Source organism: Crinia signifera, chromosome 6, assembly GCF_055691185.1.
Source record: "Crinia signifera chromosome 6, ASM5569118v1, whole genome shotgun sequence".
In the NCBI taxonomy this organism is placed as follows: domain Eukaryota; kingdom Metazoa; phylum Chordata; class Amphibia; order Anura; family Myobatrachidae; genus Crinia; species Crinia signifera.
The window spans coordinates 131,396,162-131,421,987 of NC_139222.1; the positions used below are offsets into that span (position 1 = coordinate 131,396,162).

At 44.6% G+C, this 25,826-nt stretch overlaps 1 protein-coding gene and 2 pseudogenes across 2 annotated transcripts in view; 1 reads left to right on the top strand and 2 right to left on the bottom strand.

Moving 5' to 3' along the window:
• Positions 1–387: 387 nt before the first annotated feature.
• On the bottom strand, positions 388–504 carry LOC146011609 (5S ribosomal RNA; annotated as a pseudogene).
• A 1,889-nt stretch (positions 505–2,393) lies between these two features.
• Positions 2,394–2,510, top strand: LOC146011610 (5S ribosomal RNA; annotated as a pseudogene).
• Positions 2,511–10,332: 7,822 nt separating this feature from the next.
• MED24 (mediator complex subunit 24) overlaps positions 10,333–25,826 on the bottom strand; it is a 103,688-nt gene continuing 88,194 nt past the window's right edge. Inside the window, exons 24-26 of one of the 2 annotated variants that reach the window (XM_083147233.1) lie at positions 13,169–13,246; positions 12,482–12,630; positions 10,333–11,158 (exon numbers count right to left, since the gene is read on the bottom strand). In XM_083147233.1, coding sequence (XP_083003359.1) covers positions 11,042–11,158; positions 12,482–12,630; positions 13,169–13,246 — 344 coding nt within the window. In that variant the 3' untranslated portion in view covers positions 10,333–11,041. Of the gene's footprint in view, positions 11,159–12,481; positions 12,631–13,168; positions 13,250–25,826 lie in introns of both variants that reach the window. The other variant, XM_083147232.1, reaches the window with a different exon arrangement.

Genomic DNA, 25,826 nt, shown 5'->3' on the forward strand with positions numbered 1-25,826 from the left:
AAAAACATATATCAATCATCGTATGAGTATATCTACGGAGTTTATTTTATAATCGTAATATACAATGCAGACAAAAACGAAATTGTAATGCTATAATCGTCAAGTGGGCGAAAATGGTTTGGCAGGGAATTTACCAGACCGTAATTATTTGAACAAGGCAAATCAACACAAGATAATAGTATAATAATAGCATGCACATAAATGTTGCAGAGACTAGTAATGTGTTGTGGTCTTGCTTCAGACCCTCCTGTGACAACAAATAATGGACCCAAAAGTAATGATATAAGTAACAGGTTTATATTACTATTGTTGAAGCGGGATTTAATAGGTAAAGGGAGAAATAAGAATGCTCTTCGTATACATTCGCTGCTTCTGCTGTCGGAGTGTGTGATACAGCACTGGATATTCCCTGATGGTCTCCCAGGAGGTACTGATCCAGCCAGTCGCTGCTTAGCTGCTGAGTTCAGATGGGATCAGGCGGCCCAGCGATGTATGGCTGTATATAGCATTAGATGAGAGAGCCTCAAATGAAACTAGGAGCCAGTTGTCACTTCTGCTTTTCCCCGATGTGGCTCAGGAGAATGAGAGAGTGAGCGAGTCCAGATGAGAGATAATAATAGATTAGAATGAAAGAGGAAAGATCAGAAGGGTAAGGAGAGGCCTGCTCTCAGAATAATGATATATGTGCCCACTGCTGGATTCAATGGATTCGTGGTCACTTGGGCCAGTAATGGGGAATACTGCGCACAATGCCACATGCAGGGGTGAGTAAGGTCTTTATAAATCATAAATCATAGTATGTGCAAGATGTATCAATTCATCAGCAACATACATCACAGCATGTGGTTCAAGGTATGTATCAAGACAGTATAACCCAGCGTATTGGTTAAGGACACCAAATACATGAAACCAAACCACAGGAGATACAGACAGTGATTATTAATTTAATTGCCTATTACTAAACAGCTGTAGTAGAAGGTTTTAAATTAGGGTAGTTGGTAATAATTCAATAGTAACAGCAATGGAGTGGGTAGGGGAATTGAAGAGATAGTATGGGATAGTCAATAAAGCAAAACAACAATAGTGTGCAATTAAATTTTTAAATTTATAACCTGCGGGTCACATTAATCGGAGCTCAATTTCTCATATGGTGGACACCTAATTTATAGCGTGCCCCATATGATATCGCATAGAGGTCCTGCTCAGTGGCGGTATTAGGACCAAAGGTCCCGCTCAGTGGCGGTCTCAGAGTGTGTGCGCATCAGACACAGAGTCTGTGCGCCACCGGTAATCTGTGAAATAGAAAGCAGATTACCTCGTATCAAATGCCGTCAGTATCAGCGCGTGGGGAGATGAGCCGTGCGGTGAGAGCCTCTGCCGTCTAAATCACTCCGGCCGCGCTGCTCTGAGAAGGACAGCGGGAGGGATCTGAGTGGCTGGATAGTTCCCTGACGTCAGAAGACACGTGTTTCGCCCCGATTGGGCTTGATCACAATGACGTGCCATCATTGTGATCAAGCCCAATCGGGGCGAAACACGGCTCATCTCCCCACGCGCTGATACTGCCGGCATTTGATACGAGGTAATCTGCTTTCTATTTCACAGATTACCGGTGGCGCACAGACTCTGTGTCTGATGCGCACACACTCTGAGACCGCCACTGAGCGGGACCTTTGGTCCTAATACCGCCACTGAGCAGGACCTCTATGCGATATCATATGGGGCACGCTATAAATTAGGTGTCCACCATATGAGAAATTGAGCTCCGATTAATGTGACCCGCAGGTTATAAATTTAAAAATTTAATTGCACACTATTGTTGTTTTGCTTTATTGACTATCCCATACTATCTCTTCAATTCCCCTACCCACTCCATTGCTGTTACTATTGAATTATTACCAACTACCCTAATTTAAAACCTTCTACTACAGCTGTTTAGTAATAGGCAATTAAATTAATAATCACTGTCTGTATCTCCTGTGGTTTGGTTTCATGTATTTGGTGTCCTTAACCAATACGCTGGGTTATACTGTCTTGATACATACCTTGAACCACATGCTGTGATGTATGTTGCTGATGAATTGATACATCTTGCACATACTATGATTTATGATTTATAAAGACCTTACTCACCCCTGCATGTGGCATTGTGCGCAGTATTCCCCATTACTGGCCCAAGTGACCACGAATCCATTGAATCCAGCAGTGGGCACATATATCATTATTCTGAGAGCAGGCCTCTCCTTACCCTTCTGATCTTTCCTCTTTCATTCTAATCTATTATTATCTCTCATCTGGACTCGCTCACTCTCTCATTCTCCTGAGCCACATCGGGGAAAAGCAGAAGTGACAACTGGCTCCTAGTTTCATTTGAGGCTCTCTCATCTAATGCTATATACAGCCATACATCGCTGGGCCGCCTGATCCCATCTGAACTCAGCAGCTAAGCAGCGACTGGCTGGATCAGTACCTCCTGGGAGACCATCAGGGAATATCCAGTGCTGTATCACACACTCCGACAGCAGAAGCAGCGAATGTATACGAAGAGCATTCTTATTTCTCCCTTTACCTATTAAATCCCGCTTCAACAATAGTAATATAAACCTGTTACTTATATCATTACTTTTGGGTCCATTATTTGTTGTCACAGGAGGGTCTGAAGCAAGACCACAACACATTACTAGTCTCTGCAACATTTATGTGCATGCTATTATTATACTATTATCTTGTGTTGATTTGCCTTGTTCAAATAATTACGGTCTGGTAAATTCCCTGCCAAACCATTTTCGCCCACTTGACGATTATAGCATTACAATTTCGTTTTTGTCTGCATTGTATATTACGATTATAAAATAAACTCCGTAGATATACTCATACGATGATTGATATATGTTTTTAATCAATTCTCTCTTGAAAATGTTCTTTGTACTTAATTGACGTGTGCTTATATGCTTTTTAAAAGTGTTATCAATAAAGGTTAGATTTTATGTCACCCATGTGTACACCATCTTTTCACTATCTTAAAATTTCAAGTGTGCCCCAAAAACCTTTTGTTCTCCCTATGTCTCTCCTATGACACCGAATTTAGTACAGACACTACTACCCTGGACTGTAGTAAGGACTCTACTACCTAATGCAGAGAGGACTTTTTCCGTGGGTCCTTGGGTAGATATGTGGGTAAGTATCGCTTTGGGGGCACCCTTTGAATGACACGGCGTAGCCATGGGTCACCATTTCTTTCACCCAAGTGTCTGAGGACGTCTTGAGCCATTTCTCCGAGAAGAAGAGAAGTCGGCCCCCCACCCTGGGATCCCCCAGGGGAGGCCCGCCCCGTCAGGTGGCAGGCTTTTCTGGTTTAGGAGTAGCCCGTCTGGCCGCCCAGGGCTGTCTCTGCTTGGGTTTGGCTGACCTGGACTGTCCAGACCGGTGGTAGCGAACCCTAGCCCTCGAGAGCTACCAACAATTCACATTTTCCAGACAACCTAGCTGCTGCACAGCTGCACTCATTAATCACTGACACATTTTAAAAGATACACAGATGGAGCTAATTAGCTCACTTGTGATTCTGTGAGGAGACCTGCAAAACATGCACTGTTGGTAGCTCTCGAGGACTAGGGTTGGCTACAAAACACCTGTCCCTTACTCTTTCCCATGGGGTGAAAGGAAGGATTCAGTATTGAATCCCGGCGTTCAGAATCCCGACGCCGGAATCCCGACAGCCGAAATGCCGACAAGGGGGGGACGTGGATCGCCCCCCCTTGCGGGCTCGCTGCGCTCGCCACGCAGCGGGCCCGGTGCCTCGCTACGCTCGGCACACTAATTTATTCTCCCTCCAGGGGTGTCGTGGACACCCCAGGAGGGAGAATGTGTCGGCATTTCGGCGGTCGGGATTCTGAACGCCGGGATCCCGACCGCCGGGATATTAACTGCATCCCGAAAGGAACTGACCTTAGGCTGTGTGGATGCAGAGGCTGATGGGAGGCATGCTGTCTTGGCTGCAGCCAGAGAAGCCACTATTTTGTTTAGCGTTTCTCCAAACAGAACTTCCCCTGCAAAGGGTAAAACCTCCAAGGACTTTTTGGACTTGGTGTCCACCTTCCACGAATGCAGCCAGAGTATGCGTCTGGCATGCACGGACACTGCTGAAACTTTAGCAATCATGGCTTCTGCAATGTATGTTATGGCCTGATGCACATGTGACAAACATGCTGCGCATTCATCAGAAACATCTGTAGGAATTTCCTGCACTATTACCTTTAACCAGTCCTGCACAGCCCTTGCGGCCCAGGACACGGCAATAGTGGGTCTGTTAACCTCCCCTGCCAGGGAAAATATGGATTTTAGACATTGCTCCAGAAGCCTACCAGTGACTATGGGCCTTATTCGAGTTCACTCTTTCTGACAAAATCCTTCTTAGATGGACAAAACCATGTGCACTGCAGGGGGGCAGGTGTAACATGTACAGATGGAAATAGATTTGGTGATTTTTTGGTGATTCTTTGCAGGGTAAATACTGGCTGCTTTATTTTTACACTGCAATATAGATCTCACTTTGAAGTAAACCCCCCCCCAAATCTAATTAGATCTGCACAAGTTACATCTGCCCCCCTGCAGTGCACATGGTTTTGTCCATCTATGAAGGATTTTGTCTGAAAGAGTGAACTCGAATAAGGCCCTATGTGAGTCAGTGAGTGCTGTAAAAACCTGTCAGCAGGTGATGTTTTTACAGGGGAGTAGCACTCAGCCTTCCAGGGTCTGCACAGTGGTGAAGAGGGCTGCCAGGATCTGAGAGAGGAGCTGGAAGCGCGAATCTGCAGCAAATAGGCGCCCAGCATTGAAGTGAACTGGTGCCTAAAGCTGGTGGGAGGGGCTGCAGGCCAACGCCACCTCCTCCTATGCTGGACTTCCCCCACCGGTTAACATGGAGCCTAATGTAAAATGGAGGACAGTTTCCCTCTCAGGATAACTGCCTCCAGCCTGCACTCCCAGTCCCTGGTGGGCTAGTGGAATCCCTGCTGTGGGAGGCAGTGTCCACACCAGCGCTGTGACCTGGTACCCATAGAATCTCAGTTAGAACAGCGATTTGTGCTCTGAGAGCGCTTACCCTCCCACGGTCCGGCCACGCTGTCCAAGAAGAAATGCGGTGCCCTGCGTGCTGTCCGCGTCCCTGTCTTCTGTCCACTCTTCTGTGTACACCCCAGGGGTGACAGGAGGTAATGGATGCCGGCGGTGGTGTTGGAGCAGCAGCTCTGCAAGCGCAATGTCAGCAGTGCTGCCCGCTCAGTGTAAAAGTAAGAAAAAAAATTCAAAAGCTTGGGATTGCTGTCAAGCAATCCCAGGAGAAAAATACTGGTGCACCTGCTTCCTGCAGGCACCAACAAAAAACTGACTAGCCTAGCATGGAGGCGGGGTTATAGGGGAGAAGAGCCAGGCATGATGGGAATCTCAGGGAACAGAAAAAAATCAGGGAACAAACAAAATAGGGTTTCCCTGTATTTTGCCGGTCCTGGTTTCCAAAATACGGGGGACAAAATGATTAGAGGTCTCCCATATTTAAAAAACCAGCACCAGGCCCAACCAGCCAGCAGCGTAATGCCACAGCCGGGGGACACTTATTACATACGGCCAAAGCATTTACCCCCTGACCAGTCAGTCTGGGCAAGGATACTGGGAAAGTGGGGACCCCCCCCTCCCCCCAATTAAAGGGTCCCCCCTCCAGAATTTACCTGCCCAAACTGAAACCTGGGGCTGTTGGGCATTGGGCACCGGGATGATTGTGTAGTAAAAAATAGATGAAACGGTACTTGTGTAATATCTGGGCGCTCGATTTTGTGATTGTATGCCTTACCGTAAGGCATACAATCAGATGCGATTCGACGCGATTTTCTTCAAAATCGCATCGAATCGCATGCGATGGGATTTTGCATAGGATTCAATGTTAACAAGGTCCTGTTCATTTCCCCACTATCCAAGTGGGCATAGAGTTGATTTTATATAGCATGGCGAGCGCAGCGAGGGGATGCGGAATACATTTTAAGTAATCCTGCGCTCGCCACTCTATATAAAATCAACTCTATGCCCACTTGGATAGTGGGGAAATCAACAGGACCATGTTAACATTGAATCCTATGGAAAATCGCATCGCATACGATTTTCTGATCCGATCTTAAAATTGGGCGCCCAGTTATTACACAAGTACCGATGAAACTATTGTGTATTGCTGTGGAACTACGAGTCCCAGCAAGCCTGCACCGCATGCAGGGACTTGGAGAACCACAGTCCCAGCATGCGGGGCATTAAAGGGCACGCTGGGACTTGTAGTCCCATAGCCATACAAATAGTTAAATTGAAAAAACGGTCACAATTAAAGTAGAACTTTATTACACACTGAGCCCATACATACACATACCGTGACACATAGGTAGGTTTCCGTCCATCCGCTGGTCCTGAAGAAATCCATATCAGCAATCCATGAGGAAGGTGCTCATAGCACTAAGCAATGGTACTGTCGACAGTGACATTTCCCACATATTGGTGAATATATTAATACAGAGCTAAATGACTGCATTGTAACCAAACTTTATGCTGACTAATGCTTAGTGACGATTATGCTGCTCTCTCTCTCTATATATATATATATAAATAAAAAGATTTATTTTATGAATAGTCCATCCAGATATGAGTCTCAATGTAGTGGGTCTCCACTATTGTTATTTCCCATAAGTTTTGTAGGCAAATAATAATAGGACATAGCAGCAGAGTCCTAACTTCCAGTAGTAATGGATTCTCCTGCCTCCGCGCTCCAAGCCCTAAAGAGTCACCTGTCCTGTATGTACAGCAGTACTTGTGTATTTCACAGCCGAATCCAAGTGTGACTGCTGCTCTTCCAACAGAGCTCTGTGGCGCATCTGCTGCTAGCTAGCTGGATGTATCTCAGGAGCCCTGCTAACAACATGCAACAGGGAACAGGATAGTTCCCACCTGGTACCGCTCAGCTGCTGCTGAACAGTTATATGGGAACTTGCTGGTGAATGCTTATTCTGGCATGCTGCAGAGAGTCAGACACTGACAATTGTCACACAGTGGAGATGGACCCTGGAAACCAGCTGAGATTGTGGTGTATATTTATCTAAAGTAATTATTTTCCTGTTCTGCTAATTTGTTTATGTACTCTATACACAACCCCACTCGCACACATATTTGTTTCTCCTTTCAAGAGGGGCACCAAGCTTTAATTTGCCTCTGGGCGATAGTGATGAACTTATGCCCCTGCGTAGCAGGTAGTGGTAGCACAAACTCAATATCTACAGTGGTTTTCAACTCCAGTCCCCAAGTACCATACACAGATGGATTTCTTTAATCATGCACAGTTGAGTAAATCTATTCTGATGGGCCTGTACTTATACAGTGTATGGGCATACACTGTATACACTGTATGCCACTGTAGTATTCTCTTAAATTTTATTCCTGTTATCCCGCACCGCGTGTTGCGCCTCTGCTGTGCATAGCCTGACAGCAGCGGCCTACACTGTGTGCTCCATGTCCGTGTCCCCCATCAGGATACATCTAGCATATATCTGTACGTGTCCTATATCTGTACTGTTTTACCTGTCTACCCATCTGGCTGGTGCAATCACCATGTGGCGCCGCTGAATGGCTGCCTGGGTGCTGCATAGCTCAGTAAATATATGTTCCCCGTGTCCATGTTCCCCATCAGGATACATCTAGTATATATATATATCAGTACTGTTACTGGCTACCTATCTGGCTGGTGCAATCACCATGTGGCGCTGCTGATTGGCTGCCTGGGTGCTGCATAGCTCAGTAAATATATGTTCCCCATGTCCATGTTCCCCATCAGGATACATCTAGTGTATATATATATCTGTACTGTTACTGGCTACCTATCTGGCTGGTGCAATCACCACGTGGCGCCGCTGAATGGCTGCCTGAGTGCTGCATAGCTCAGTAAATATATGTTCCCCATGTCCATGTTCCCCATCAGGATACATCTAGTATATATATATCAGTACTGTTACTGGCTACCTATCTGGCTGGTGCAATCACCATGTGGCGCCGCTGATTGGCTGCCTGGGTGCTGCATAGCTCAGTAAATATATGTTCCCGTGCCCGTGTCGCTCAATAGAGTACATCTAGTATATATCTGTATGTGTCCTATATCTGTACTGTCTTACCTGTCTACCCTTCTGGCTGGTGCAATCACCATGTGGCCCCGACGAATGGCTGCCTGGGTGCTGTACAGCTCAGTAAATATGTTGTCCATGTCCCTCATTAGAATGCATCTAGTGCATATCTGTATGTGTGATGTATATCTGTACTGCCATTGTTGCCCGTTTTGACAACCCTTTGTATTACAGTATGTGCATTATTTTTAATGTCTGTAAAGCGCCTTGAGTCCTGTTGGAGAAAGTGCGCTATATAAATAAAACTTACTTACTTACTTATCCCACAGACAAATCTTCAACATGGCCTGGTGGGGATACACGAGGGTTGAGGCAGAAAACCACAGTTGTAATAATTAGCTTTGTTGCCCACTGATTAGAACTTGAGAAGGTCTACTAATTATATGGGTCACTACAGGTCATAGGAGAGTTGACATTTTTTTTCCCTTGGTAGCACAAAAGAGTTATATTACTTTAAATTTCCCTTCACTGGGCTTGGCAGCACATCCACAAATGTAGGACCTCAGTGCAAAAATAGTTTATCTGCTCCTCCTGGTGTTTCTGATATTGCTGAATCATTACAGTTTATTTAAGCAGTTACTTAACACATGTAGTTGGACAGAATTAGTCATTTTAGGAACAAAACACCGCAGGCATATTAATGACAGTACAGAGAAGTCAGAGAAAAAGACGGAAATGACAGAAAACAAGATGTTGCTGTAATCAAATAAAATATATGGCAACTTTTAGATATTATTTGACATATATGGAACCTTGCCAGGTAACTTCTGGGATTGTTCCATAACCTCAATAGGAAAAGTATGGATATGATTATTTCCAGTATCATTCAGTGCAAACAACGATTTTAATAAAGTACAGATTTTCAAGGCATAAAAGATCTCTCTTTGGGAGAGATGTACTAATACTGGGTTCACATTAGAGGACATGCAAAAGATTCTTTTGGCAAATCGGGCTGTTTTCACTCCTTGCAGTGAATCGTTTTCACTGAAAATCTGATTCACCCCCTTCTGTGAAGGGGCATGCTATTTTTATTCATGTGCTTGAAGCACATTAATATATATTTAATTCTTTTTTTTTTTTACACATTTGTCAGCAGGGGGCCTGGAGCCGCTCATTAGATATTCAATTATTCACTGCACACTGGTCCCGGCTTCTTAGGAGCGGGACCAGTGAAACGGCTCCCTACCCCTGTTCCCTGCTAGCTCTCTGGGGGGGGGCAGCTTCTGCTGCCTGTGTCCCCGGGAGCCTTCCCCCACAAATTCTGGGGCAGGCAGGGAGGCTTATATAGCTCCCTGCGGCATTCGATGCAGGGGTTCAAATTCACCGTCAGGGGCAGGGAGCCCCTGCGGCATTGAACAGGGTGACAGGGAGGGCCGGCAGCGAATCCTAAACAGGATTCGCTGCACATGGAGAATAAAACCATTGAATACTCCCCAAAATGTCACTCATTAACTTTTTGACAAATGATATCTTCAAAGATATCTTCAATGACCAAATCTAGGTGTGTAGCTTCTGTTGATGATATAGTCAGGATTGTGCGGCATGTAATTCCCAGATGATGCGGGTGCTGGCAGTGGGCTTCCTGCACAGGGCATCTGGCAGATCTGAGACACCACAGAGGTGTCTCAGATCTGCGAGCGCTTGCAAAATTATTCGATAGTCGGCGACCATCGAATAATGTTGTCCCCACACACAAGGCTGCAAATAAATGTTTATGCAAAACAACCATTTGCATGCCTGTGGGGGAACGCGGTGTGCGACGGGGCTGGCCGGCCATGCAGACAGCAAAATCCACAGCCTTGCAAGTCAAACAGAATAAGGGCCTATGTGACGTCTGTGCTATGATCCCCTACTACTTCATGTGCTACTGCCTGTGCTTCCCCTTCAGTGAAGTCTGCTCAGGTTGACTGAGCAACCATTTGCTGTATAAACTGCAAAGCCATCTTCTTCTATGTGCACTGGCCAACCTGCCAAGCCATCCCCTTTCTATACATGTTACAGTACTTAGCCTGCCCAAACATCCCATTCATTTCTAAGAATATGAGAAAAGTTCAATGAAATCACGGCGCTAACTTTCTTGCAAGATAGTAGTAAATCGTTTGCAATAAAAAAAAGTCTCAGACAAAGCTTTATAAAAAGCACACAAGTAAGAAAAAATGTATTGTTCTAATATAAATTATACAACAGTATAATACTAACATAACAAATCTCTACATAGGTATTGAGAACGCTTCTTCCCTGGGACATCTGACAGTCACTGCAGTTGGGAACAGTTAATTGAATAAGACATATATCAGCGGCACCGGGTGGTATTCAGAAACATACACTTACTTGACAGATGTGGGGCAGGAGTTATCAGGCTTAGCTCAGGGGTGCCCAAAATAATATAAAATTCACAATTAGTCACACAAATAAGTATGTGAATCTATTGCCATTGCCAGGAAGTACACCTAATACATGGCAGGAGTAAGGGTTTTAGGCACATTGACAACCTTGCTGATGGAGTAGATCTTGCCCTGGCTTAACTCGTTCATGAGACCGTATCAATCGTTAGTGCCAGTACTGATGAATTTTGGTTCAGTGAAAAAGATGGTCAATACTGGGGAACCTTGTTGTTTTTTCTAATGAGCCCTTTAATTGCCAAGTTTAAACCATAAACTATAACATCATCAACAAGTTTGAGACAGGCTGACACTTTGGCACCAAAAGGTGCGATGGTTATAAATGTGAATTGCATTTTGTTTGCAGAAGTCTTGGTGAGATTAGGTAGTCGGCCAAGTTGGTTTTAGGCAAACCGCAAACCACATAGTAGAGACAAATGTTCATACAATAGATCATCATAGAGCAGTCAAAGCCTTGGCAGCCACTCTTCTCCCGAGTGGAAGGGTCAGGTCTGTGATAGCCAAAACTATTTTAGGGCTAGACAGGGTGGAGACTTTAACCAACTCAGAAACCTGTGTAGGAAAAAAACACAGAAAATAGGACCATTAATCAAACCTCAGTGAATGTTAAAAATGACTGTACACCAAAATAGTTACAAATTGGACACTGAAAACCACATGGAAAAGCTTATAAAACCATTGGCACCTTTGACCTCTTATGGTAAAGCAAGGCTATAAACCTGTTTAGCAGCTAAGGATGAATGTGGCTCACCCTTCTTAAGGGGGTGCACACACAGACATAGGCAAAGTGACTTTGACTATGCCAATTTTGACAAAGACCATGGGCGATGTGGACTATGGCTAATTTAGCCATTGACAAAATACACTGCACTGTGCAGCATAGTGAAAATTGCCTTGCCTGCACATTCTATTTCGCCGCGCATTGCTATCGCCCGCAATGTACAGATGCTATGATTCTGGCTAACTATCATGTCAAAATTGCCTAGCACATTGCATTGTGTGTACACCGTTTAAGGGGGGTATTCAATCTCCCGCCGGTATTACCAAAGGAGGAAATAGCGGAGGGGCCCTATTCAATGCTGTCTTCCCCAACAGCATTAAACAGGGATCTCGGCAGAACGTGCCCGACTTCACAAGGGCACATTCTGCCGAGAGCAGCTGTGAATTGACGAGCTCCAGGCCACAGCGCGATGATTTCTGGGTGCATCTCATGACCACCCCCTTTGGGCGCCAGGAACAGTCTAGAAAATACACACTCCTCTATAGCTATTAGGGGTAACTGAAGCCCAGATCTCTCCTACTGTATGTGAAATAAAAAAATGAGTCCCTCCATTTAAGAGCAGGATTAACAGTTTAAAAAAATAGGTTGCCATATTATAACATCATAAGCAATTTAGTTTTTTTAACCACTAATTTTAAGTGCACTTTTTTTTTTTATTTGAAGAATCCTGCTCAATGCAATTTTGGAAAGAGTAATAGTGAAGGAGCAAAATCTAAAAAATATTTGAATGCATCTATATACAAATATGAAAAAGATTAAAACATAAAATCATGTGTGCTTTTGGTTTACTTGCCCACATTTCAATTAAAAAAACAGTTATTTGTCTATTTTGGTTACATTTTATCGGAAATGGAAAAATGATGGTATTTCAGGAATATACATAGTCCTTTGAAAATGAGAAGGCATAGCTTGTGCATAAAATAGACCAGCGATTTCCATGTTGTAATGTGACAAATGCAAAGGAAAATGGCCTAGCATAGGGGTGAGAAGACCCTCAGCAGCAAAGGGGTTAAGTGAAAGAAGATAATAATAAAGAACCAAAAAGTTTTTTTTTTTTTTGAATGACAAAGTAACACAGTGTCCACCATATTTACCATGCTGAAGGGCATAAACTGCAGGATCCCTCCTTTCCCTCCCTGCTCCAAGCTCTCCACGCATTCTTCCATAAACCATTGCACAAACTGAGTGTGGGCACCTGCTGTCCGGGCGCCAAGGATGGAGGAGATCAACAAGAAGAGGTTGGCTGTGAGCAAGAAGAATCAGAAGAGTGATCATTGGACAAGGGGCAAAACATCATCCAATTATTAGGTACGTAAAATGGAACATACTGTAACACAACTTCTTTTGAGCGGACCCTGCTCATTAAAGCTTTCAGTCTAGGTCCGGGGTGGGCAATAAGCGGCCCTCCAGCTGTTGATTAACTACACATCCCAGCATGCCATAAGTTTCAGCAAGGCCAAATAGCAAAACTAAGGTGATGCATGCTGGGATGTGTAGTTCATCAACAGTTGGAGGTCCACTTATTGCCCAGCCCTGGTTAGGAGGTAAATTTACTGAGATGGAAGTTCTACTGAAGATGGGATGTTGCCCATAGCCACCAATCATATTCTATCTATTATCTTGTAGATGGTGCTTAATTAATAAGAAATGGAATCTGATTGGTTGCTATGGGCAACAACCCATCTTCAATAGAACTGTCATCTTCGTAAATGTACCCCTCTTATTCCAGCTGAACAAGTGCAGACAATTAGAATTCTACAAAGGACACTGTGTAATCTTACCTAGCACTCGGTTTAGTGGCTCTTTGGAGCTGATGTTGTGGATTTGCGAGGCAGAGAGAGAGTTGTTCATGGGACGTTCTGCTGTGAGTGGAAAATTAATAATTTTTATTATTAATCCATATACATTACTGAAGCAGGATAGATTATCCCTTTTACTGATATAGCGCTCTTTTGTGCAGGCACGTCGATAGATACAGTATTATGTACTGCACATAATATTAATAGAATTGCATGAGCGATCACATGTGGTTTTTAACCACATGCAATTGATCGAATGCAATCAGCGGCGGGTTCGGGGAGCCGGAGCTGACAGGGGCGGAGGAAGAGTGGGACCGGAGCACTGGCGGGGAGAGAGTACCTGAGCGCTGGCAGCGGTGGAGCTATAGACCGGAGCGCTGGAGCCTGTGTAGAAGCACTTTCAGTTGGTGGGACTGCGGCAGCAGATGAATTTAAAACACTGGACGGCCCACTGATTGGCTGAGGCCGCTGAGAGCGAGAGACAACCAGTGGCCTCACATTTAGGCGGCCGCTGATTGGCTGAGAGAGCTCTCTCAGCTGCCTCGGCCAATCAGAGGACCGTCCAGTGTTTCAAATTCATCTGCTGCAACTGCCAAGTCCCGCCACCTGAAAGCGCTTCTTCACTGGGCTTTCAGGCTCCACCGGTCCCCACTCCACCACCTGATATCTCATCACAATGATGACAATTAGGTAGTTACGCCACTGGCACCACTAAAGTTGCGATGCGACATGTCGCATTGCATCTGATCGCTTAAGTATATGGGCACCATTTCTCCAACAGAATATTTGCAGCAAATGAATATATGATATTTGGCTAATTACATTGCTAATATCTATACCAGTAATTCTAAGTGTGTGCTCAGTTTAAATATTAGTTTAACTTCTAAAGGGGCATACATATGCTGAGATATTAGCTATGGCTGATTTCGACAATGCAATTCCCCCTTGAAGTGTATGGAGCCAATTTTGAGTATATGCTCTTGCACTTTTGACTAGGGGCAGATTAGAGAAAAAGGGGCAGACTAGATGGGCCAAGTGGTTCTTATCTGCCATCAAATTCTATGTTTCTATGTGCGATTTGGCATATGGCCAAATACTCTGTATGCGACATAGACAACATTACTTTGCCTGCACAGTCTATTTTTAGTTGCAATGATGTCCTTGTAGGGGCACACATCTGAATAACAGCAGTCAACAGGTATTAACAATTGCAAGTCATTGCACTCTAAGCCAAAATGGGTGTGGTACAGGGTTCCGACAGTCGGGATCCCGAGTCATTAGCCCGACTGGCCGGACTCAGACAGCGTGGCGAGCGCAACACAGCCCCTTGCGGGCTCACTGCACTCGCCACACTGCGGGCACAGTGGGGGCTCGACACCTATTCTATTCTCCCCATGAGGGAGAATAGCCGGTGGCCGTTGGGAACCCGTGCGTCAGTATTTTAACAGTCGGGATAATGACTGTTGGGACCCCGCCCAGCACCCACCAAAATAACTCTATTTCAAATACACCATGTACTACAAATCACTCCTCTGCATCGCACTCCATGGTATTCTCTCTAGATCAATCACATCCCTCACACCCCTGAAACTCACCACTCTATACACATTCGTGCCTCAATTCTCCACTCCCCATTATTAATTTCTCTACATTGACAATAACATCCACAACCTGTCACCATCGAAAATGTTCACAAACCTCCTACAGATACACTTACTGTATCTCTCTCTCCTGCTTCTATTCGCTGGTGACACTTCACCAAATCCAGGCCCCAACAGCGTGCCCTGCTCACAGACGACACCTAACTTGCAGCAACATATAAACCCAGGTAACCTCATAAACATCAAATGTCTCCGTTCACCCTTCAAATCACTAACTCTATTGGCAACAAATTGATCAAGCATTAACCAGGGGTAGTAATAGACTGGCTTCTGGCAGTGAGTGCAGCAGCCTGGAAGTCCTTCTTGCAAGTATGGACACATCCTGAACCTCCATCACTGGCTTTATTTAGAACAAAATGGTTTTATCTTTTTATAATGGAGTGAGTAGGAGTGATGTTAGAGAAAGATAAATAAAAGTGGAAAAATGTATTTGACATGTGGGAAAGCTAAGTAGCAATACTATCACCTATAAAAACACAAATACATGAGTCCTTAAACAACACTTTATGGTATATGACTAGGGTGTGGGAGGTAATCCACTCATTCTCTTGTGATGCTTTATTTTTTTGGGTGTCCTTGGGGTGGGGAAACAAGGACACAAATGATGTATTTATTGTGTGTAGGGTGGCCAATCCCGGGATCGGGATCGGCGGGATCCCGGGATTTGGCCCCCAAAACGCCGGGATTTCAATCCCGGGATTGGAATTTCCAATCCTAGGATTTCGGGATTAAACTGCGCATGCGCAGTTTAATGCCGGGCAGCGTCTGAGCACTCAGACGCTGCCCGGCTTCTCCCATACCCCGCAGTGCGCAGTGTGACGAGGTCACGCTGCGAGGTCACGCTGCGCAGGGCACAGCCGCACATCCACGGCTGCCCGCCCAGCGCTCCCGGCCAAATGCCCGCCCACCCACCCAGCGCTGACGGACGGCCAAATGCACTCACGGCCGGCAAAGCGCTCACCGGCGCCCAGCGCTCCCTGCCACCCGCCCACCCACCCAGCGCTCGGGCGCCCAGGGTGTGAGGGAACACGCGAGAACATGTCCGAGGTGATTGCAGGTATTTACCGGATTCCCAGCAGTCAGGGGGACTCTAGTACTGTATCTCTCTCCTCCTCTGTGTGCTCCCCATGTGCCCCCACAATTAGGGAAGCCAATCCCGGGATCCCGGGAATCCCGGGATTGAGCATTTTTCAATCCCGAATCCCGGGATTGAAAAAATGCCCCGGGATTGGCATCCCTAATTGTGTGTGATAAATCCTTGTTTTTGGAGTTAACTGTAATTTTGGATTGTCTTATTTGCATTGGAATGTAAAACAGAATTGGGTAATGGGGATTATTTTCCTTTGGTTTTCTATGCAAATGTCAAAGACAGAGGCAGACAACTGAAATTTGTAATCTAATTGTATTGCACTTTGATGTGAACACAATGTATGTTTACAGATGTAGAACAAGTTGTGTGTGACATGGCTTCAATAAAAAGTTTTGTTTTTTTAATTGGCCCCAGCTACCCACCACACTCTGGGGGACATTTACCAAAATGGATTCCCTAAAAATTCGTATTCGTATTTGTATTCGTAGGAAATACGAATGAGTACGAATGATAGTGATCCTAAAAAAGTCGTGTTCCGGGTTTAAGTTACTACAAAGTCGTATTTTTTAAATTCGTATTTTTCGATGTTGTAGGCATACGTATGTTGGTTTACGCATGTTTTCGTATTGTCGTAGAGTCGTAGGTGAAATACGAATGGCGTAGAGATTTTTGTCTGAAAAGCCCGTTATTTCACGAATTTGTCGTGAAATGTAATACGAATTTTCGTATATTCAACCACATGGCTCACTACGAAAATGAAACTACAAGCGTGATTGGTGTATCTCTTTTACACTTCGGGAGGGCTCTCACACCCATATATAAGTCGTGGAGGCGCCAAAACTTGTTGTGGGTGTAGTTTGGAGTGTGTAGGAGAGAGGTGCAGTGGAGAGTTGTTTGGTGATTTTTGGTGAGATTGTGAAAAGTGATTTCTGAGTGGACCTGCTGGTCATGCTCAGTTTCATGACGCCGGCGTCTTCTTCCTTGGCACAGCCAAGACATCAGCTGTCTCAAAGCCCACACTGAAGCACCCTGATATAGCATATAGTCTGCCATGCTAGAAGTCAGGAAGTGTTTGTAGGTGGATGTTTGGCTTTTATAAGGCACACATGTGTGATTTCTAAGGTCTGTGATGTGTTTTTAAAATGATAACACATGTGTTCCATTGAAGCCGGTGAAATACACTTTAAAATAGACCTTGTCAAGGAGGGTGTATTTTATTTCACGAATTTTTTTACGATTCTGAGTTGTTTACGAATCCTATTTTACAACTTCACGAATACGAATTTTTAGTACATGATGAAAATACACCTAGCCCATGCAAAAATCATTCGTATTCTATCGATGGTGTAGACTTTTCGTACACATGCGTAGTCGTATTTTGATATACGAATACGACCTCAATATGACAAGTTCACGCCAAGATAATTTCCACGATAGTTCGATTTTTAACTTGTTAAATTACGATTTCACGGATACGCCAGAAATTCACGCCAATACGACTACGAATACGACTTTTTTCACTTTTAAAATACGAATCCATTTTGGTAAATGTCCCCCTCTATGTAGGCCTAGATGCCAACTGTAGCACTCTAAATTAACAAGACACCTACAAAATCTCTAACAGAAAGTTAAATGTATATGGTAAATCTCACAGTCCAATGGACTTCCTCACATATAAGACTATCTACCTCTCCTATAGTATTGCCCTGGAAACTGCCAAACAAACATGTCCAAAGTCTCATCTCTGCTCAAGTGTCTAACCCAAAACATATTTTTAATACATTTAAATCACTTGTCTCCCCTTCTCTCCTCTCTCACCCAAACCACCAGCCATTGGTGCTAAAGATCTTGCTTCCTACATTAAAGGACAAGATTAATAAGATACGAGATGAAATGGTATGCTCCTCCTCAAATCAGTGACTTGCTCAATTATCTACGTGATCCCTCTCGCTTCAATTGATCCTTGAAAATGAAGATGAAGTATCTGTACTCTACTACCTCTCCTCTCGACTATATACCCCAACAAAGTAAGTAAATATGTGTCTCCTGTGCTCATTCCAACCTTACTAAAATCGGTTCTCTCTCTACTGGTATCTGACCTAAGCTCACTCTCAAACTACCACCTATGTCTCAGTTTCCGTGCCCCTCCCAGCTACTTGACGGACTTGCACACACATTAGCCTCACACACTTTCTTAACTCGCACAGCTTATTGGACCCACTTCAGACAGTCTTTTGTTCCCAACATTCCACAGAGACAGCACTGAATACAATAGCGAATGATCTGGGCACTGCTAAGGCTACTCACTATAATTATTCTTCTAGATCTCTCTGCTGCTTTTGACACTGTTGACCATACCCTTCTAAAAACAAAAACTACAATCCCTAGGTCTTGAAGACACAGTCCTTTATTGGTTCTCATCCTACCCATCTAACCGCTCTTTCAGTGTTGTCTCTCTGATTCCGCCTCTTCTTCGCTACCTCTGTCAGTTGGAGTACCTCAGCGCACGTCTTAGATCCTCTGCTTTTCTCAATCTATACCACATCCCTTGGTTGGCAAACTAATCAGCTTTGTTGGATTTCAGTATCATCTGTATGCGTATGATACTCAAATCTACCTATCAGCCCCAGACCTGTCTTCATCTGTATTAGTCCATGTCACTGAATGCCTTTCTGCTATTTCATCTTGGATCATCTTCATCTTTAAGTGGGTCACTTAAAGAAAGATTGCACCATATGGAAGTCAGAATAGCACAGACCACCTGGAAGATTTCACAAACAAAAAGCCAAAGCCACACTCACAGATACAAGTGCACATAATTGGAATGGGACATTTAAAGCGACAGTAGCCCAATTGTCAGACAAATGGTATGTAGATTCAGGAGCGACTAGTAAAATGACAAATAACAAGGACTTCTTCGTTGAACTTGATTTGAACCATAAGGAAACTATCTACCTGGCAGATGGTACAAACATCACTGCAGAAGGGAAAGGTCAATTCCTATGCTCCAAGGGTAATGGCAACTACATACAGATACCCGTAACAGATGTACTATATGTTCCTAAGCTGGAAGGGGCACTATTGTCAGTAAAGAGTTTTATCCAAAATGGAAGAGAAACACTAGCTACAGCCAGAACACTTATGTTGTCTGGACCAGCACAGCAGGTAAAGCTAAGTACACAGAAACAAAGGAAATGCAGAGAAGAGGCCTAGCAAAGGATCTCGCAGTGTCAAAATCTTTGGAATGATGACATGCCAGTGTTGTATAAAAGCAACAAGGGTGACAATCCCAATGTACACAATGATGTATGCGGACCTATAAAAATACGCACATCAGGAGGCAAAAGGTATATTGCTGACATTTACTGATGACTATTCCAGGTTCACCGTCACTTATCTTATACAAAGCAAAGATGAAGTCTTTGACAAGCTGCAAGATTATGTATCTATGACCAGAAACAGATTCAAGAAGAATATGCTATCTTTTCGCAGTGACAACGGAGGTGAGTTCACAGGACAGAAAATAGAACAGTACTTAAGAAGACATGGCAGAGAGCATCAGAAGACTATACCGTACACACCAGAACAAAATGGTGTATCTGAGAGAAAGAACAGATCGTTAACACAAATGATCAGATGTATGCTTACAGATTCAGGACTTCCTGATAAATATTGGGGTGAAGCGGCAATGACAGCCACCTATCTTCAAAACAGACTACTCTCTTAAGCAGTAGGGAAGACACCTCATGAGCTATGGTATGGTAAGAAACCCAGCCTAAAGCACATCATAGTTTTCAGATGCAAAGCCATAACCTACATTCCTGCAGAAAAACGGAGCAAGTTACAGAACCGAGCAGTAGAGGGAGTTCTAGTCGGTTACGGTGAACATTCAGAGGGTTACAGAATCTTAAGTCAAAAAGGTGATAGAATAACCATAAGCAACAGTGTGACATTCATTGAAGAACCAAGAGATGAGGTCATTATTCCAGCAAACGCAGTTGAAGAGGAAATTAGAGAAACCAATGAAACAGATGTAGGAGAGATCACTCAAGAATTCAAGGTACAACATAAGATAGATACCAGCGACACTCAGGAAAATGCAACAGAAGGCGTAAGACGCTCTTCAAGAAAAAATAAAGGAAAAGCACCCATACGTTTATCTTACAAAGCAAAGGATATTAACATACAAGAACCTACATCATGGGAAGAAATTGCTACCTTTTCAGAAAGAGAAGCACAGAAATGACTAGGAGCTGCAAAGGAAGAAATTGAGTCAATGAAAGATAACCAGAGATGGACATTGACCAGATGACCAGCAGATAAAAAGGCCATAGGATGCAAATGGACTTTTAAGGTCAAATACGATACTGAGGATACAGATACAAAGCAAGATTAGTTGCTAAAGGATATCCACAGAAATTTGGGGAAGACTATGATGAGACGTTTGCTCCAGTTGTGAAGCACACCACCATCAGAACCTTACCTTTAACAGCAGCCATAAAAGGTATGCAGGTGAAACATTTTGATGTGAAGACAGCCTTTCTACATGGTGAACTAAAGGAAGACATATATACATGGAACAACCACCAGGCTTCGTAGATTCTCAATTAGCAGATCAAATATGCAAGCTTTACAAAAGTCTATACGGTCTAAAACCAGCAGCGAGAGCATGGAATACAAAGATAAATGAAGTATTGATGGAGAAGGGATTCATCAGAAGCAAAGCAGACCCCTGTCTTTATACAAAATCAATAGAGGAAAGAAGTCTATACGCATTAATTTACATGGATGATTTCCTAGTTTGTTTTGAACAAGAAGTGGATGAAGTTGAACTACTACAAGAACTAAACAGTCATTTTGAAACAAAAGACTTAGGCCACATAGCACATTACTTGGGAATGGAAGTCTCAAAAGAAGATGATGGAGCATTCACATTAAGTAAAAAATGCAAGATTCAAGAAACCATTGAGGAGTTCGGTATGCTAGAAGCAAAGACAGCAAGTACTCCTATGGAGACAAGTTATGTAAAGGAATCAAGCAATCAGAGTGAACCTTTACAAGATAACCATCTATACAGACAAATTGCTCTACTGTCTTGGCCTCTACCACCATATATGGGAGGCTATTCCACGTATCCACTTCCTTATTGTGAAGTTAAATTTACCCTGAAGCTCCCCCCCTCCAAATTCAGTGAATGTCCTTGGGTTCTAATACTTCTCATCCTTTAAAGAATGTTTTTCTCCTGTGCTCTGTTAAAACAGTTGGTATATCTGAACATTTTTATATGTCCTCCATTTCCTTTCTCTGCTCCAAACAATATATGTTACAATCTTTTAGTATTTTTGGGTAAGGTTTTTGCTGTATGCCCTGCACCATTTTAGTTTCCCTTCTTTGTACCGGCTCTAATGTATTTATATTATTTTGCAGATTTGGCCTCCAGAACTGGACACAGTATTCCAGATGAGGTCGTACCAATAACCGATACATTGGCATTACCACTTCTTTCTGCTGCGGATTCCTATCACTATGCAACCAAGCATCTCACTTGCCTTCTTCATTATAAAATAGAGTAATCAAGCTTGTACATTGTGATAAAAAGGTGACTCAATAGTTTGTGCCATTTTTAAATCAACATTGATAATAAAAATGAAGATAAAAATATTTTTGGGGAAATGTTTACAGCTCTCTTTAGAGCAATGATAAGGTTTGTTGTGGTGTTTGGAGCTGGCTGTGTGGGAGGGTGTTCCATATCAAGCTTTGCAGACTGGGATAGGTAGGCTCACTAGCTGTCTAACTCTAATGGTAGTTGATCATTTTCTCCTCCCGTCTCCGGCAGCGCGTCAGTTCTGTGCTTGTTCCCCATCATTCCAATGCATTTCAAGGCTCTAGGCCTCTTTGTCAAGGTCAAAACCTGTGCTTTAAAAAAAAAAAGCCCCCCTCCCCCCCGGCTATAAGAGATGCAATCTCTTTCTCTAGGCCCTACAGTCACCAGTAGGACTCCAGTGCCTGATGTAGAATGAATTTTAGTTTACATTTTGCAAGTTATGTTACACTTAACCCCCTGCACACGCCATTTCCAGCTCTCTAGGTTTTTGTAGTGACGTGGAAACGACGAGTGTGGCCGCTAAAAAAGCGAGGCACTGGGGAATATGGCGCTCTGAGTAGATTCTGGGCGGGATGTACTAACAGGAAAATGTGGTAAAACCCCTGTTTTACCGCATTTTCCTATGTACTATTACCCGGCCGCCACGTCACCGCAGTGTAGGGTATCGCCACCTTTGGGTGGCGATACCCTATAGAAGCCTATGGGCTTCTTTTCGCCGCCCGACGCCTCCACCGAAAAACCCGCCGACCCCCTCTCTTACCTGCTCCAGGTCCTCCTGGACCCGGAAGGTAACACCTTCCTCCCCCCTAGTGAGGCAGCCGGACGTCCTTCCGGCTGCAGGGGGGAGGAGGAGGCGCCGGGGACAGCTTGCTTAGCTGTCCCCAGCGTGAGGGATGCAGGAGGGGGCAGGGAGGTGACGACATACATATGCGACGGCATCGCGGCGGGGGGGCCGCGAAGGGCGGCGATGTATTTTAATACATCTCGCCCTCTGTCCTAAACCCCACAACTTTACATGGTAATATACCAATAGCTCACTGTCTGACAGGAAATCGGTCACTCTAAAACTCTAGAATTACCGCATTAAGTGTGAGTGTACAATCCAGTGTAGTAATCTCATGAAATAATGGATCAGGTGAAGGTTTACCATTGCAGCCATGGAGTGCTATTTTTAAGGCTCTAAAAAGCAGAAACATCATGACTTGCATCAATCAATGACGTATGCTTTTGGCGTAAATTCTCCTGACTATACTGTCAAGTAATGGAACCAAAGTATAAAGAGAAAGAAGAAGTAGTTTCTAGAACGGAAAAGAAGTGATCAAAAGGAAGCTATCAGATTTTTATTTTTCCCTGTACTCAGGATGTTAAGCCCCTGGTGATCATGTGTGCTGTCATCAGTAAAAACAAGCAGCTACAAGATGCATGGCAACACACACATTTGTGAAGTTTAAAAAATGATACACTAATAAACTGCCTTACAACGACATCATACCATTTCCTTTTATGTGGTGAATGATTCTGCATTCTAGTTATATTCTTCAATAGATATAATATGTGACTTTCTGTTCTGCTTAAACAGAAGTTAGGCAAGCATAGTGAAAATGGAAAAGCTATTTACAAGAGGAGCAGATTTTCAGTTAAAATATAAACTAGGGCGTAGGTGATTCTACACAGGGCATTACACATTTTCTCACATGTCATTTATTATCAATGGCCCTGTCTGTATTGCCAGAGCTTGGATCACATCAAACTGCCACTCTAAACCAGTGGTCAGGGAACTCGGTCCTCATTACCCCACGCAGTGCATGTTTTCCAGGTCTCCTCACAGAATCACAAGTGAAATAATTAACTCCACCTGCAGACCTTATAATATGAGAGTAATTTGTACACCTGTGCACCTGCTGGGTTACCAGCAAAACATGCACTGTGTGGTGTAATGAGGACCGAGTTCCCTGACCACTGCTCTAGACATAAACCGCAGGACATGAATGACTATGAGAGGTATACAGTTACCCATAAGAAATCTGTGCATAAACAAAAAACTCCATTATATTGTTTTTTTAATATGTCTTTGGCTGGCCAAGGACTGTCAAAAGAATGAAACAAGTGTATTTCACCATATAGTCCCCCATCCCTTGAAAAATAGGATTTATGGTCTTACCTTGATAAATCCCTTTCTTTGAGTCCATAGGGGGCACAGGAGTTCACGCTGGGTATGAGAGGTGAGGTAGCAGAGCGTGCACCAAAGGGTTACAGAAATGTACCCAGCATGCTCCCTGCCTCCCTTCTCCCTCATATCCCGCCCCCTGACCCTGGGTCACCAGTTTCGTTAGCAAGCCCAAGGCAGGAGCGGAGCAGAGAAGAAGGAAGAGCAAACACACACACATAGCATACAAGGTCAAAGCCATGGAACTTCCCCATATAGGAAGCCCCGCTACCAGGTGCGTCTGGGAGGGCGTCCTGTGCCCCCTATGGACTCAAAGAAAGGGATTTATCAAGGTAAGACCATAAATCCTATTTTCTTTATCGTCCACTAGGGGGCACAGGAGTTCACGCTGGGACGTCCTAAAGCTGTCCCCTCACGGGTGGGGGACGCTCCTGGACTGCGGAAAGCACATGTCTACCAAACTGTGCATCAGCCGATGCAAAGGTATCAAACGCATAGAATTTGATAAATGTGTGGGAAGAAGACCAAGTCGCTGCCTTGCAGAGTTGTTCTGCCGAGGCCCCTAGACTAGCGGCCCAGAATGTATCCACAGACCTGGTAGAGTGTGCCGTAACCCCCTCAGGAGGAACCAACTGCGCTGAAAGATACGCTTGACGAATGACTGACCTGAGCCATCTCGCCAAGGATTGCTTGGAAGCAGGCCAACCTCGCTTCCTGGCCTCATACAAAAGAAAAAGAGAATCCGACTTACGAGTCGCCTTAGTCCTGCGCAGGTAAATCTGCAACGCACGGACTACATCCAGAGAAGCCTCCGCTTCTGATGACCCAGGAAAAGAAGGAACTACAATCTCCTGGTTGAGGTGGAAATTTGACACAACCTTAGGAAGAAAATCTAGCTTGGTACGTAAGACCGCCCTGTCCGGGTGAAACACCAGAAAGGGGGGCCTACAAGATAATGCACTAAGGTCGGAAACCCTTCTAGCCGAAGAGATAGCCAGGAGGAAGGCCACCTTCCAGGACAGCCACTTCAAATCCACCTCCTCCAAAGGTTCAAAAGGAGCTGACTGAAGAGCTCTGAGAACTAAAGCAAGATCCCATGTAGCCACCGGTGGGCTTACCGGAGGCTGCAGATGAAGAACCCCTTGAAAAAAAGTTTTTACATCTGACATGAACGCCAACTTCCTTTGAAACAAAATTGACAAGGCAGACACTTGTACCTTTAAAGAGGAAAGGCGTAAACCTAAATTTAAGCCCGCCTGAAGAAACTCCAGCAGGCGGGACAAATGAAAACGTCTAGGCTGAAAACCTCTAGACGAACACCAATCAAAATAGGTCCTCCACACTCTGTAATAAATCCGTGCTGACGAAGGCTTTCTAGCACGCACCATAGTATGAATGACCTCCGGTGAAAATCCTTTATCCCTTAAGAGGGATGCCTCAATAGCCAGCCCGTCAAAGCCAGGCGGCTCAGGTCCGGGTGGTGGAGCGGACCCTGAGAAATGAGGTCTGGACATAGAGGCAGTCTCAGAGGAGACGCCACTGACAGATTCCTTAGGTCGGCATACCAACCTCGACAGGGCCAGTCTGGGGCCACTAGAATCATCATTCCTCCTTCCTTCTTGAACTTGCGTAGAAGACGAAGAAGAAGCTGAAATGGGGGGAATGCATACACCAGACGAAACGGCCATGGTGCCGTGAGAGCGTCTACCAGGAAAGCTCCGGGGTCCCTTGTCCGAGAGCCGTACCGAGGAACCTTGCAATTGTGCCTGGACGCCAACAGATCTATTTCCGGCACTCCCCATTGGGACGTCAGCCACTGGAACACTTCTGGATGAAGTTCCCATTCTCCTGTGTTGATGTCCTGCCGACTCAGATAGTCTGCTTCCCAATTGAGAACCCCTGGGATGAAGACTGCGGAGATTGCAGGAAGACGTCTCTCCGCCCACCTGAAGATTCTGGACACCTCCTTCATTGCTCCTTTGCTGCGTGTCCCGCCCTGCCTGTTGACATAGGCCACAGCTGTGGCGTTGTCGGTCTGGACTTTTACCGGGCACCCTTGAATGAGAGATTCTAAGGCCTGAAGAGCCGAAGGATTGCTCTCAACTCCAGGACATTGA